Raw genomic sequence first — 14,663 nt, 5'->3', positions numbered from 1 at the left:
CGCAGCCTGGGAGTCATTTTGAACTCACAGCTGTCCATGGAGGCACAGGTCAAATCCGTGTCCAGGGCAGCTGTGTACCAGCTCCATCTGGTACGCTGGCTGAGACCATATCTGCCTGTGGACTGCCTCGCCAGAGTGGTGCATGCTCTGGTTATCTCCCGCTTGGACTACAGCAATGCGCTCTACGTGGGGCTACCTTTGAAGGTGACCCGGAAACTACAACTAATCCAGAATGCGGCAGCTAGACTGGTGAATGGGAGCGGCTGCCGGGACCACATAACACTGGTCTTGAAAGACCTACATTGGCTCCTAGTGCGTTTCTGAGAACAATTCAAAGTGTTGGTGGTGACCTTTAAAGCCCTAAATGGCCTCGGTCCAGTATACCTGAAGGAGCATCTCCACCCCCATCGTTCTACCCGGACACTGAGGTCCAGCACTGGGACTTCTGGCGGTTCCCTCATTGTGAGAAAAGAGGTTACAGGAAACCAGGCAGAGGGCCTTCTTGGTAGTGGCGCCCTCCCTGTGGAACGCCCTCCCACCAGATGTTAAAGAGAACAACAACTACTAGACTTTTAGAAGACATCTGAAGGCAGCCCTGTTTAGGAAAGTTTTTAATGTTTGATGTATCACAGTATTTGAATATTCTTTTGGAAGCCGCCCAGAGTGGCTGGGGAAACCCAGCCAGATGGGTGGGGTATAAATAATAAACAACAACAACAACAACAACAACAACAATAATAATAATAATACCAGTGGACTGCCGTCTGTCCAGATTTTAATTTGTTGTGAACTAATTTTAAGAAGTATTTTAATTAATCAATTGCCTGTTCTTATGTTCTTTGTATACTGTGTTAGATTTATGATGTTAGCCGCCAAAAGATTGGCTCCGGCCAGGGAGGGTGGGGTACAAATAAAAAAAAATATTATTATTATTATTAGGGACTCCAAAGAGGATGGAGCACATCCCATAATGCTCTGCTGATGGCCCATCCTTTTTCTGGGAAGGCATCCATGGAATGAGATCTCACACCATTAAAGTTTTTTACTTTTCCATTATCTTTCTGCTATTTCTTGTCATTCATTTTCTGTTTTGAATCCTTGTTGCTCTTTCAGGAAAAGGATCGTTTTGAGGAAATGGACCTGGATTCCTGTGAGGCAGAGAGGCCTCCGCTGGACACCAGAAAGAGGCCACTGGGTAAGGAGGAAGGGTTTTTTTTCTCCATTTGGTCTCATTCTGTTGGTTTCCCATATAATCTCTGGGGTCTTTTCATCAAGTTTTTTTTGGGGGGGGAGTTGGGAGGAAGGGTCTAGAGGAGGAGAGATGTATTTCTGCATGACTAACATGAAATGGGCACAAATGTCCAAATGCACTCAGCAGGAAAGGCTTTCTGAAAGGCCCATCTGTAGATAGAGATGCCCTGTTTCACCTGTGAGAGACGCGGGCACTCCTGGCATCCTACTTACCTGTTTTCTCTTGCAGGAGACAGAATGATGTTGGCAGGACCTCCTTATCCATCTTTTCACGGGGGCAGAAGGGAAGCAACGGCTGTGGAACCAGATCAGGTCAGAGGAAGCTGCCTTGTGGGGACAGAGGTTGAGGGATGGAGCAATGTCATGGTCTGGTTGGGTACAGAGGAATGGTGGGAGGAAGCAGCCAGGGAACCAGGAAGGGAAGACGGCTCAGAGCCGAAGGAGTGGAGGTGGAGGAAGGATGAGCAGTCAGAGGGAGAAGAGGGAGAAGCCTGGGAATAGGAGATGTCAGAAGCTGAAGGGATAACAGGGCTTAGTGAGCTGGGAGACTCTGAGGCAGAATGCAGTGCAGAATCGGAGGCAGAAGAGGAAGGAGACGAGTGGGAGGAGGAAGGTAGGGAGGGAGAGGTGAGTTAGGAGAAGGAGGAGCCACCGGGGGCTCCCTCTCCTGCCAGAAGCCACCTTCCCTGCTTGTCTCTCAGAGCCCAGAGACTTCTGACAATGGAGGAGCAAAGGCAGGCTGCACACTGGCGCACTGTTGGATCGCTTGCCAAAAACCCCAGAGAGGAGGGGACTTGGAAAGCTGTGGGGAGCCAGGGGCCTTCTCTTTTGGCAGCTGATTTCATGGAGGAAGACCCTGTCATGGAATTCTACTCAGTAGTGATCCAGGCAGAACTCCAATTTATAGTTACCAGAGTGAAAACGTAAAGACGTTGCAGGATTCCCCAAAATTGACCAGAGGCAATTGTATTTCACCCAGCAGAGCTTTACTGAAACCCAGGCTCCTTCTGACCTATTCTTATAGGCAGCATGACCTTGACAGAAGACATAACAGAACCACTTTAACCCAGCTGTACTCAGGCTGCGAGGCCTGGGTCCTTGTGCCAAAGGCCAAGCACAGAAAGGGTGGCCCTAGGTCCCAAAAGATGATTTTCTGTGGGTATGAGCCAGGGACCAAGGGGTGGAGATTTGCCTATCCAACAGGCAATCAGTCCAGGATTCTGCTCAGCAGCAGTGCTGAGTTCTGTGAGTAGAATGGATGGACACGCATACATGGGAACCCTTTCAGAGAGTCTGCAAGACTCTGCTGCTGAGGAAGAGGTAGAGGTTGAACCTGCTGCTGAGGCAGAGCAGGTAGAGGGAGGAACTTCTGCTAAAGCTGTGAAGCTTGAGCATAGAAGTGCTCCTTCCTCACCCACAGGTTCAGCTGAGAAGTCTAAACGGCGCAGTAAGCAGAGGGGGAGCTCTCGGAGGCCAAGGACGTTCTAGCTGGTCCTAGTGGGTCTGAGGGGGTACCTGAAACTGGGTTGAGACGTTCAGCTCGCACAACGAAAGGTAAACCTCCTGACAGGTTTGCAGTCACAAGTGTGTGGGTTGGCATGGCACAGTGTGAACCCGAGAGTTTTGAGGATGTTCAGAAACTGCCTCAGGAAGAAGCCAGGAAATGGCATGAGGCAATGCAGAAGGAGATGAGCTCAATGGAGTCTCTAGGTGTGTTCTCCCTCACAAACCCACAGCAACAGGAAAAACAGTACAAGGCTAGGCTAGCAGCCAGAGGGTTCACGCAGCAAAAGGGGCTGCATTATACTGAGGTATATGCTCCTACTTCCAGATGTGAATTTCTGCACATGCTCTTAGCCATTGCTGCACAAAGAGGTTTTCAGGTGCATCACTTTGATGTGGATGTGGCCTATTTGAACTCAGACCTCCAGGAGGATCTGTACATGCTTCCTCCTCCAGCGTTTGAGGGCAATGAGCCGAATCCTGTATGGAAGTTTCACAAGTCCATTTATGGCTTAAAGCCTTAGAGAAGCTAGGTTTCAAGAAGAGTCTTGCTGACAGCTGCCTGTATCTTAAAGGGTCAGGAGAGTCCCAGGAAATGGTGTTGATCTTTGTTGATGACATCATTCACATCTCAGGGGCAAACAAACAGGTGCAGAAGTTTGCCAAAGAGCTTGGAAAACAGTTTCAGCTCAAGAACCTGGGTGCAGTAAGGATCTACTTAGGTGTTCAGATAGACAGGACTGAAGATGGAAGCTTCTTGCTCAGTCAGAAAGGCAAGATTGAGCAGTTGCTTGAGAAGTTCAGAATGTCTGATTGTGCAGGGGTTAGGGCACCCATGGAGACAAGTTACGTGAAAGACAGTTGGCTAGCAGAACGCGTTGAGTTTGAGAACGCTGAGATCTTCCAGTCAGCTCTGGGTAGTCTGTTGTATCTGTCCCAATGGAGCAGGCCGGACATTGCTTTTGCTACCAATCTGCTCAGTAGGGAAGCACCAAAGCCCAGTGTAAATGCCTGGCATGGTATCAAGCGGGTGCTGCGTTACCTGCAGGATACCAAAGACTTCAGTCTCAAGCTGTCAGCTGCAGGTGAGACGGCGCTTACTTGCAGGGCAGATAGCAACGGGGCGAATCTGGATGACAGGAAGTCCGTATCTGGGATGGTAATAAAGTTTGGGGAATCTCTAGTTGGGTGGAAGTCCTGGAAGCAAAGTCTCATTGAGCTGTCCTCTACTGAGGCTGAGTTCATTGCACTGTCGGAATTGTGCAGGGAACTGGAGTTCTATAGATGCCTGGTGCAAGAGATCTATGGGGATTGTTGCCTGCCCATCACGGTTTGGGAAGACAATCAACCCTGTCAGAAGTTGGCAGAATCTGGGCAGTTTAAGGCCAGAACCAAGCATCTAGACATACGTTTCCAGAATCCGTGTCAAAGTGTCAATCTGTGATGGCCTGGGATTCCGATTCAGAGGCTGAACCAGAGGAATCCCAGCCTGCACAGGAGTCCCCACCTCCAGGGCCGGCTGAACTGGGGCAAGGCCTAGATTCTGAGGAGCCTGCACCTGTGTCAGATCCTCAGGAGCAGGCACCAGGTGAAACCATTCTGGCCCCAGAGGTGCTTGAGGACTCAGTGTCTACAGGTGAGCCTCCTCCGGGGCCCAGTTACCCTTCGGCCTCTCCTGAACTGCAGAGGCTTAGGGCAGAGAGGCGAAGGGAACTGGTTGCTCCCAGGAGGAGTGCTCGCCTTAAGGCCAGAGGAGGCGGGGCTCCTGGGGGCCGGGACTGCCCCTGGCCTTAGAAGAAGATAAAGGTCAGTCAGCCTGGTCCCAGGTTGCGGGAGCAACGTCGTTGTTGGCTTCAGATCTTCCAGTGTTCCTGTTCCCTGCCCGGCCTCCTGCTCCTGACTTTCCTTCCAGCGTTCCTGTTCCCTGCCCGGCCTCCTGCTTCTGACCTTCCAGCGTTCCTGTTCCCGCCCGGCTCCCAGTTTCGGACCTCGCCTCTCATCTTGTGAACTCTGACTACGATCACGGTACCTTCCCCCCGGGACCAGCACAGTTTGCTCCCGCCTCACCCGCACTCCCCCTTCGTTGGGGTGCGTTCGGGAAGAGCCAGAGGCCATGGCTGACCAGGCAGCTGCGCTGGTGGCATTGGCCCAGGAGAACCAGGCCTTGACCCACACCGTTCAGCAGCTAAGCGATGTGGTTGCGGCGCTTCAGCAGCGGTTGGAAGCCTTTCCAGATCCTGGGGCCGACGCCCCAGCTCCAGGCAAGTACCCAGTGGCCTTGCCAGAGAAATTTGATGGGACCCAGGCCAGTTTTCCCATGTTCCTCGCCCAGGCCAAGTTGTACATTCAGGGGCGAGCCCGGAACTTCCCTGACGACCGCACCAAGGTGCATTTTTTAATCAGTTTGTTAAAGGACCAGGCGGCCAAGTGGGCTTTGCCACTGCTCCGGCAAGACTCTCCTTTGCTAACGGACTATGTGGGGTTTTGTAACCACTTAGAGACTGTGTTTGGTAACCCTCTGAAGGAGAGCCAAGCCAATCGGGCGATTCGTCGGTTGAGACAGGACAAGCCCACAGCCGCCGCCTACACCACAGAATTTCGGCTGTTGGCGCAGGACTTGTCTTGGAATGACTCTGCACTATGGGACCAGTATCTTGAGGGACTGTCGGACGAGATACTGGACCAGTTGGCCATGATGGATCGTCCCACCACACTGGATACCCTCAATCAGCAGAGCCTGCAGATAGACGATCGGTTGGAGGACCGTCGCCAGGCCTGGGACCACCAGCACTCCCGGCTCCTAGCGCCAGTCCTCCCCAGCAGGTCCACGCCCACAGCCGAGTTGCCAGTCGAGCCAACGCCGCTCGGGGCTGCGCGACCTCGGCTCTCCCCCTCGGAAAAGTCACGGCGTCGGGAGGGGAAACTGTGTCTTTACTGCGGTGGGGGTGGACATTACGCCCGTTCCTGTCCCGAGAAGCTACCAGTCGCAGGGAGACCGCCAACCTCGGTAGCCGAAGGCCCTAGCAACATGGGGTCCCAAACCATGCAAGAAGGGCCCTCACCAGTGGAATTGCGACATCTCATGGTACCGGTGCGTCTCTACCCTCCAGGTGGGCCCTGGATTCTTACCCACGCTTTGGTAGATTCGGGGGCAACCCGCTCCTATATGGACGCTGCCTTTGCCGCTCATCATCAGGTGCCACTTCAGAACAAGCCAGAACCGGTACAGGTGGAGGCAATTGACGGACGGCTCCTGCGTTCGGGTGCCGTCACTCGGGAGACCCAGCCCTTGGTCCTGTGTCTCCAGCAGCACCGGGAGGTGTGAACCTTGGACATTGCCTCCATGCCCCCGTTCCCCCTGGTGCTCGGAATGGACTGGCTGGAGGCTCACAACGTTCAGATTGACTGGGTCAAACGGACCGTGCACTTCCCAGACCCATGTTCCCATGTTCAGTCCGAGATGCTAGAGGCCGCACCCACGGAGGAGGCAGCACCCACGCTCCTAGCCGTGTACTGGGACTACCAAGACGTGTTCGAGGAACAGGGGGCAGACCAGCTGCCGCCGCATCGGTCTTTTGACTGCGGCATAGACCTCCAGCCCGGAGCACCCCTACCGGTGAGTCGCTTATACTCTCTAACAGAGCCAGAGCGCGAGACTTTGCAGGACTTCTTGCGCAAGAACCTGGAGCGTGGTTTCATTAGGCCTTCTACCTCGCCCACCGCTGCACCAGTGCTCTTTGTTAAGAAGAAATGTGGGGAGCTCCGCCTTTGCCATGATTACCGGGCCCTGAACAAAATTACCATCCCAGACCGGTACCCCTTGCCCCTTATTTTGGAGTTGCTGGAGCGGGTGCAAGGGGCGCAGGTGTTCACCAAGCTAGACGTCCGGGGGGCCTACAATTTGATTCGGATCTGAGCCGGGGATGAGTGGAAGACAGCATTCGGGACCCGGTACGGGCAGTTCGAATACCTGGTTATGCCCTTCGGTTTGTGCAACGTGCCTGCTGTGTTCCAACGGTACATCAACCACGTGTTCCAGGACTTGCTAGACAAGTACGTGGTGGTGTACTTGGATGACATTCTGGTTTACTCCCGTGACCCGGCTCGCCACGAGGGTCATGTCCGGACCGTGCTGCAGCGCTTGCGCCAGCACCGTTTGTACGCAAAGCTCAGCAAGTGTGAGTTCCATCAGCGGACTGTGGACTTCCTTGGTCACCGACTCTCTCCAGATGGGGTGCAGATGGATCCTGGGAAGGTGGCAGTGGTTCGAGAATGGGCGGCACCTCGGAACCGCAAGGACCTACAGCGTTTCCTGGGGTTCGCCAACTATTACCGGACCTTCATTGCAGACTATGCTCATCGCACCACCCCGTGGACCCGGCTACTGCACCCCAAGACGCCGTTTTCCTGGGACAAGGAGGCAGAGGAGGTGTTTCAGGGGTTGAAGGCCTGTTTCCAGAGAGCGCCGATCTTGCAACATCCTGACCCCTCTTGACCCTTTGTGGTGGAGACCGACGCCTCCAGTACGGCTCTCGGTGCCGTCTTGTCTCAGCAGTCTGGACCTGAAGCGCCACTCCTACCCTGTGCCTTCTATTCCCGCCAGCTCCTTCCAGCGGAGCGTAATTATACCGTGTGGGAGCGGGAACTACTGGCCATCAAGGTGGCCTTTGAGGTCTGGCGCCACCATCTGGAGGGGGCACGGCACCCGGTGGAGGTGAGAACCGACCACCGGAACCTAGAGTACCTCCAGACCACCCGCAAGCTGAACCAAAGGCAGATCAGATGGGCGTTGTTCTTTTCCCGGTTCCAGTTCCGGATCCGCTACATCCCTAGCTCCCAAAACCAGAAGGTGGATGCCCTGTTCCGGAAACCTGAAGACAACGCAGACACGGTACAGCAAACAGTACCCACCACAATCCTACCACCAGCTGCATTCCTGGCCACCCAGGAGGCGGAGCCACTGCAGGCTCGGGTGCGGGAACAGCAGCGGGTCGACGCTTGGGCCCAGGAACGACTCCGGGAGCTGGCTGAAGGGTCCAGCCCTCAGTATCCGGGGCTGGTCTTCCATCAGGGCCTTCTGCTGCACCAGTCGCCTGTACATCCCGCCAGGGCCACTGTGGGCTGAGGTTCTCCGGATGACCCATGATGCCCCAGCAGCGGGGCACTTTGGGCGCTATCGGACCACCCATCTGGTAAGCCGTGAGTTTTGGTGGCCTCGCCTGAAGGCTGACGTGGCTCGCTACGTTGCTGGTTGTGATGTCTGCCGGCGGGCCAAGGGCCCTACCGGGCGACCCCCTGGCCTACTTCAGCCATTGCCAGTTCCACCACGTCCTTGGCACACGGTTTCGCTGGACTTTGTAGTGGACTTACCCCCGTCTCGTGGCTGTACCTGCCTTCTAGTTTTCTCCGACCATTTCACTAAGATGGTGCACTGTGCCCCTGCCCATCTGTACCCACAGCCAAGGAAACCGCTCAGCTGTACCTGCAGCATGTCTTCCGCCTGCATGGCCTACCTGAGCGTGTGGTGTCCGACCAGGGTGTTCAGTTCACATCCCGGTTCTGGCGAGCCTTGCACCAGACCCTCGGGACAGAGGTCTGTCTCTCGTCAGCCTACCACCCACAGGCCGATGGCCAGACGGAACGGGCGAACGCGGTGCTGGAGCAGTACCTCCGGTGTTACTGCAGCTACCAGCAGGATGACTGGGTCGACCACCTAGCATTGGCAGAGTTCGCCTACAACAGCGCGGTGAATGCGTCCACCCAGCAGACCCCGTTCCAGGCCAGTTACGGTTATCATCCACGGCTGTTTCCAGATGTGCTGCCGGCATCCGCGGTCCATGCAGTGACGGAGTGGCTCCAGGAGCTCCAGTCCCAGCAACAGCTTTTAATGGAGCAACTGCACCAGGCCAAGGAAGCGTACAAGGCCCAGGCCGACCGCCACCACCAGGTGGGGCCGGAACTTCACGTCGGTGACCTGGTATGGCTCTCCACTCGCCACCTCCACCCCTCTCGACCTTCGCGGAAGTTGGACGCCCGTTTCACCGGCCCGTTTCCTATCGTGGACCAAGTCTCACCTGTGGCATTCCGTCTCCGGTTGCCAGCATCCCTGAAGGTTCACCCGGTCTTCCACAGGTCCCTTCTGAGTCTGGTAGCCCCACCCGATGAGTTCCACCCGAACCGTCCCCGACCGCAGCCAGTTTTGGTTCAGGGAGAGCCTGAGTATGAGGTGGAATGCATTCTGAACGCATTCTGGATATCGCAGGGGAAAGCTGCAGTATCTCATTGACTGGAAGGGGTATGGACCAGAGGATCGTTCCTGGGAACCAGCGGCCAATGTCCACGCGCCTGCCTGCCTCCGAGAGTTCCATGCGGCGTACCCCGGCAAGCCGGGTCTGGACCCTCGATTGAGGGGGGGCCTGGGAGGGGGGATGGTGTGATGGCCTGGGATTCCGATTCAGAGGCTGAACCAGAGGAATCCCGGCCTGCACAGGAGCCCCCACCTCCAGGGCCGGCTGAACTGGGGCAAGGCCTAGATTCTGAGGAGCCTGCACCTGTGTCAGATCCTCAGGAGCAGGCACCAGGTGAAACCATTCTGGCCCCAGAGGTGCTTGAGGTCTCAGTGTCTACAGGTGAGCCTCCTCCGGGGCCCAGTAACCCTTCGGCCTCTCCTGAACTGCAGAGGCTTAGGGCAGAGAGGTGAAGGGAACTGGTTGCTCCCAGGAGGAGTGCTCGCCTTAAGGCCAGAGGAGGCGGGGCTCCTGGGGGCCAGGACCGCCCCTGGCCTTAGAAGAAGATAAAGGTCAGTCAGCCCGGTCCCAGGTTGCGGGAGCAACATCGTTGTTGGCTTCAGATCTTCCAGTGTTCCTGTTCCCTGCCCGGCCTCCTGCTCCTGACCTTCCAGCGTTCCTGTTCCCTGCCCGGCCGCCTGCTCCTGACCTTCCAGCATTCCTGTTCCCTGCCCGGCCTCCTGCTTCTGACCTTCCAGCGTTCCTGTTCCCGCCCGGCTCCCAGTTTCGGACCTCGCCTCTCATCTTGTGAACTCGGTACCTTAACGATACCGAGTACCTTCCCCCCGAGACCAGCACACAATCGTATTGAAAGCAATCACGGTACCTTCCCCCCGGGACCAGCACACAATCGTATTGAAAGCAATCCTATTGAAGCAACACAGCAATTAAGAGGAAGGAAAGAACAGAGCATTGTGTAGCAGATCATATTTCTGCTGTCTCAGAAGAGCACATTTCCCTTTTTTTTAGGGTCCAGTGTGCTTTGAAGATGTCGCTGTTTGTTTCACGGATGAGGAGTGGGTGTTGCTGGATCCTGACCAGAGAGCTCTGCATAAGGACATCATGGAGGAGAATCATGGGATCGTGGCCTCTCTTGGTAAGTCTCCCTGTGGGATCGTCCTATCTGCCTGGAAATTCAAACAATACCTCTATGTGACAAACCTCATACATTTCCACAGAGCTCAGCAGCGCCCAATACAACACCTGGGAACCTAACACCCCACAATAAACCTTGAACAGCAAATTCCAGTTTTTTCTGTGAACCATCTTCCTCCAGTTCTGCCTTTTTATACCACGATTCGGCTGGTCTGAACTGCCCAGGCATCTGAAATGTCAGCTTCAGTGTTGGTATCTGAAGAAGTGTGCATGCACACAAAAGCTCATACTAATAACAAACTCAGTTGGTCTCTAAGGTGCTACTGGAAGGATTTTTTTTTATTTAGCTTCATTTGTGCGGAAAGATAAGTAGCTTCTGTCAAGTTTTCTGTTTTTGTTTTTGCTGCTGTCAGTCTTGGGTTGACCAGAGAGACGACTGACATTGGAGATGGAGGGAATGCCATGACTGGGCCAAACAAAATCCATCCCAGAGAAGAGCCAGGCTTATTGAATCTCAGGTAGTAGTAGCACTGATAATAATAATAGTAAAAATAATTTTTATTTTTGCTCTGCCCACCTGGCTGTGTTGCCCCAGCTGCTCTGGGTGGCTTCCAACACTTATATTAACCAGAAACATTAATCATAACAATCTGTGCCCATATAAAAAGTACATTAACTTTAAAATGAACAACTTACACTAGTGGCCAAAATTGTGGAAACCTTTTGGAGAAAGTGTATTTCAGAGCTTTGATACCTCATGACACCACTTTTTGGGGAGTAATAGCATAAAATTATATATCAATGGAAAAATAATTTAATGAAGAACGTAATGATTTTCTTCTGTCATGCAGGCACAGTCTCTCCATTCTTCGATCATCACTTGCTGTTGTGCACCTTTTCCTGCCTTTACCAGTCTGATTTTGGAGTGACTGAGTCTCTTATACCTCTTCAAAAATATAGACCAGCTTTGGTTAAGTTTTCCCCAATCTATCTTCTAATTTCTTCATACCTGTAGCCTTGTTCACTTAATAGTACGATTTTACATCTCTTTCTGAGTAACTACCAACCAAATTGATAGCAATCACATAATACACTGACAAAAGTCAAGCTAAGCAAGTTGTGCTTCCCTTTTCTGGTTATATGTCTATAACCTTTGATAGAATACAGATAATTGAACAAACTTTGTTGCACTACATTCTTGATTAAATTATCTTTCCATTGCTATATAGTATTATGGTATTGCAGTTATACCTCGGGTTACATTCGCTTAAGGTTGCGTGTTTTCGTGTTGTGCACTGAGCTGAACCTGGAAGTACCGGAATGGGTTATTTCCAGGTTTGAGTGCTCGCACATGCGCAGAACACCAAATAACGACCCACGCATGCGCAGATGCAACGCTGCAACTTGCGAACACTGCGGATTGCGAACATGTCTCCCACACGGATCATGTTTGCAACCCGAGCATCCACTGTACTCCAAAAGAAGTGGTGTTATGAGCCATCAAACATCTGAAATGCACTTTTTTCTAAAAGTCTTTCACAATTTTGCCACTACAGTGTATCAAAGAAAGCAACATTCAACAACCCATCAGAATCTAATAAGAAATATGTTGGTTAATGACAAACCAAAAAGGTAATGAACACACACGCAACTCCCTTTAGTTCTTCATCTGTTCCTGAGGCTCTAATCCCTTTTTGTCTCCATTGCAGATTGTGATGAATTGGAAATCGAGAACAAAGGTGAGCACGACAAAATCCCCAGAGAGGAGAAGCCATGCAAAAATTTGGAGTCTGGAGACAGCTTCACTCAGAGCTCCAATCTCACTTACCATCAGAGAATTCATAGAGGAGAGAAACCCTATCAGTGTGGGGAATGTGGGAAGAGCTTCAGTCGGAACTCCAGTCTCACTTCCCATCAGAGAATTCATACAGGGGAGAAACCCTATCAGTGTGTGGAATGTGGAAAGAGCTTCAATAAGAACTCCAATCTCACTAAGCATCAGAAAATTCATACAGGGGAGAAACCCTATCAGTGTGGGGAATGTGGAAAGAGCTTCAGTTGGAATGGCAATCTTACTTCCCATCAGAGAATTCATAGAGGAGAGAAACCCTATCAGTGTGGAGAATGTGGAAAGAGCTTCTGTACGAGCTCCAGTCTCACTTCCCATCAGAGAATTCATACAGGGGAGAAACCCTATCAGTGTGGAGAATGTGGAAAGAGCTTCAGTCAGAAGTCCAAGCTCACTTCCCATCAGAGAATTCATACAGGGGAGAAACCATATCAGTGTGGGGAATGTGGAAAGAGCTTCAGTCAGAAGTCCAAGCTCACTTCCCATCAAAGAATTTATACAGGGGAGAAACCCTATCAGTGTCTGGAATGTGGAAAGAGCTTCAGTCGGAATGGCAATCTTACTTCCCATCAGAGAATTCATAGAGGAGAGAAACCCTATCAGTGTGGGGAATGTGGAAAGAGCTTCTGTACGAGTTCCAATCTCACTTCCCATCAGAGAAGACATGCAGGGGAGAAACCCTATCAGTGCGTAGAATGTGGAAAGAGCTTCACTAAGGGCTCCTATCTCACTTCCCATCAGAGAATTCATGCAAAGGTTGGAAAAACCATTATACAGCTTTAGGAGCCAGGCAAATCCACACCTTGTTAACCAGGCCTTTGGCTGATTGGCATCTAAGGCCCTTTTAAAATGTGGTGGGGAGTTGAGTTACTGATGTGCATTTTGTGATTCTATGTTGTGTTTTTATGTTGTAACCGTCCTGAGATATGTGGAAACAGGAGTCAACACCTAGAGGCCGAGGGGTTTTTGCCCCCCAATAGTATATTTGAGGGTCCCCCCCCAGTTGATAGGCATTGCCATTCCAATGCCCTTTATGCATCATGTGATTGATTGTGCAAAGTGGGCCTTACCTGGCCCCTCCCACCAATATTTTATTCAAGTTGGCACCACTGGGTCGGGTGGTATACAAATTAAATAAATACATAAATCGCCTTCCTTTTGCACATGTTCCAGCTTGCCAATATCCTTATTTATTATCATTTTTAATATTTATGTGCCCTCCAATTGAAGATTTCACAACATAAGCATACAAGATGAAAGCATGGCTTTCCCAAAAACAAGTCAAGCCAGAGAAATCTCTCCTCCCCTTTTTTTGGATGGAGTTACAAACTTTGTTGACCAGGGAATAGCTGTGGAAATTGTGCATCTTGATTTCAGTAAGGCTTTTGACGAAGTCCCCCATAATATTTTTGCCATTAAGCTTCTAAAATGTGGGCTGAATGAGGAAACTGTTAGGTGGATTTGACTAACCGAACCCAAAAAGTCCTCCTCCATGGTTCCTCCTCATCCTGGGGAAAAGTGACAAGAGGGGTGCTGCAGGGTTCTGTCCTGGGCCCGTTGTTGTTCAACATCTTTATGAACAACTTGGATGAAGGAACTGAGGGGGTGCTCATCCCATTTGCCGATGACACGAAACGTGGAGAGGAGGTCAACGTGGCAGAAGGCAGAATGAAGCAACCAGAAGTCACCTCAACCCGATGGACTGGTGACCCCCTCCTCCTTTTCCTCTCCCCCCAAGCCATCAATACAGCTAACACGATCAATATTCCCCCCCCCCAGCAGCCTCACACCTCCACAGAGATCCCCACCCAACACCAGTCCAGGTGACATAAAAAGACACTCCCCATTACCCAACAATCTACAACTCACTCTCAGCACCCCTCCCCACGCCTTACTAAGTAAAATAATTCCCCTTGTTGCAAGGATTTTTAAGGTACCAGTGACCCACTCAAATTGTGTCCCAGAATTGACAGACGCAGCAGTGGCGAAAAAGAAAGTGATATTTATTGCTGAGGAATAAGAGACCCAGTGGAATCCTTTCCCAAAGACAGGGCCCCGGGCTCTAGCGCCCAGAGGCTTTATACCTGAGTACCTACATCATAGTTCATGACATAATCGGATACAATCGCACACGGCAGCAAAAAGAAGACCAATGAGCGCATTCAAGCCTTGCCCCCTGATCATGCAAAGAGTTCCCTCCCAACTTCTGCTTTTTCAGTCTGAACATGCATTTAACCTTTCCCCTGATTTATGGTAAGGAGGAAGAAAAAGGAACTTCGGCCCTTACGCTCCTACGCAGCCATCTGCTATACCGGGACATTCTGTGGTTAGCATCTTCCTGTTTGAGCTACTCGGGACCCTGTCTGGACGGGGGGAAAGTGCCAGCACATCAGATTTATTGCTTCCCCCTTATGCTAGCGAGACATTGAGAAGATCAAGGGAAGGGAACTGGGGCAGAGTTCATTTCGGATCTTTCCGATCTAAGCAATTTGCTATAAGCTTTTGCAGAAGCCGTCCTGATTCAAACATGGATTATATAAAAATCATTATAAGGATATATGGTTATATGGCTAACTGATTATATGAAAAGCATAAGGGTAAAATTCCTCCAGGTGGTCCTGCTTCACCCTAACCTCAATAAAACAATCCACAAAGAGGCTAAAATCTGACAAACAAGC

At 51.7% G+C, this 14,663-nt stretch overlaps 1 protein-coding gene across 2 annotated transcripts in view; it reads left to right on the top strand.

Annotated features, from left to right (window-relative positions):
- LOC310843443 (uncharacterized protein) overlaps nucleotides 1–13,144 on the top strand; it is a 51,184-nt gene extending 38,040 nt beyond the window's left edge. The window contains exons 4-5 of one of the 2 annotated variants that reach the window (XM_083736846.1): nucleotides 10,011–10,137; nucleotides 11,846–13,144. In XM_083736846.1, the coding sequence (XP_083592972.1) occupies nucleotides 10,011–10,137; nucleotides 11,846–12,768 (1,050 nt within the window). In that variant the 3' untranslated portion in view covers nucleotides 12,769–13,144. The remainder of the gene's footprint in view (nucleotides 1–10,010; nucleotides 10,138–11,845) is intronic. The other variant, XM_083736847.1, reaches the window with a different exon arrangement.
- Nucleotides 13,145–14,663: the final 1,519 nt, after the last annotated feature.

Source organism: Podarcis gaigeae (genome assembly GCF_964106915.1).
Source record: "Podarcis gaigeae genome assembly, chromosome: 4".
Lineage (NCBI taxonomy): Eukaryota > Metazoa > Chordata > Lepidosauria > Squamata > Lacertidae > Podarcis > Podarcis gaigeae.
This window is presented reverse-complemented; position numbering and strand designations above follow the sequence as displayed.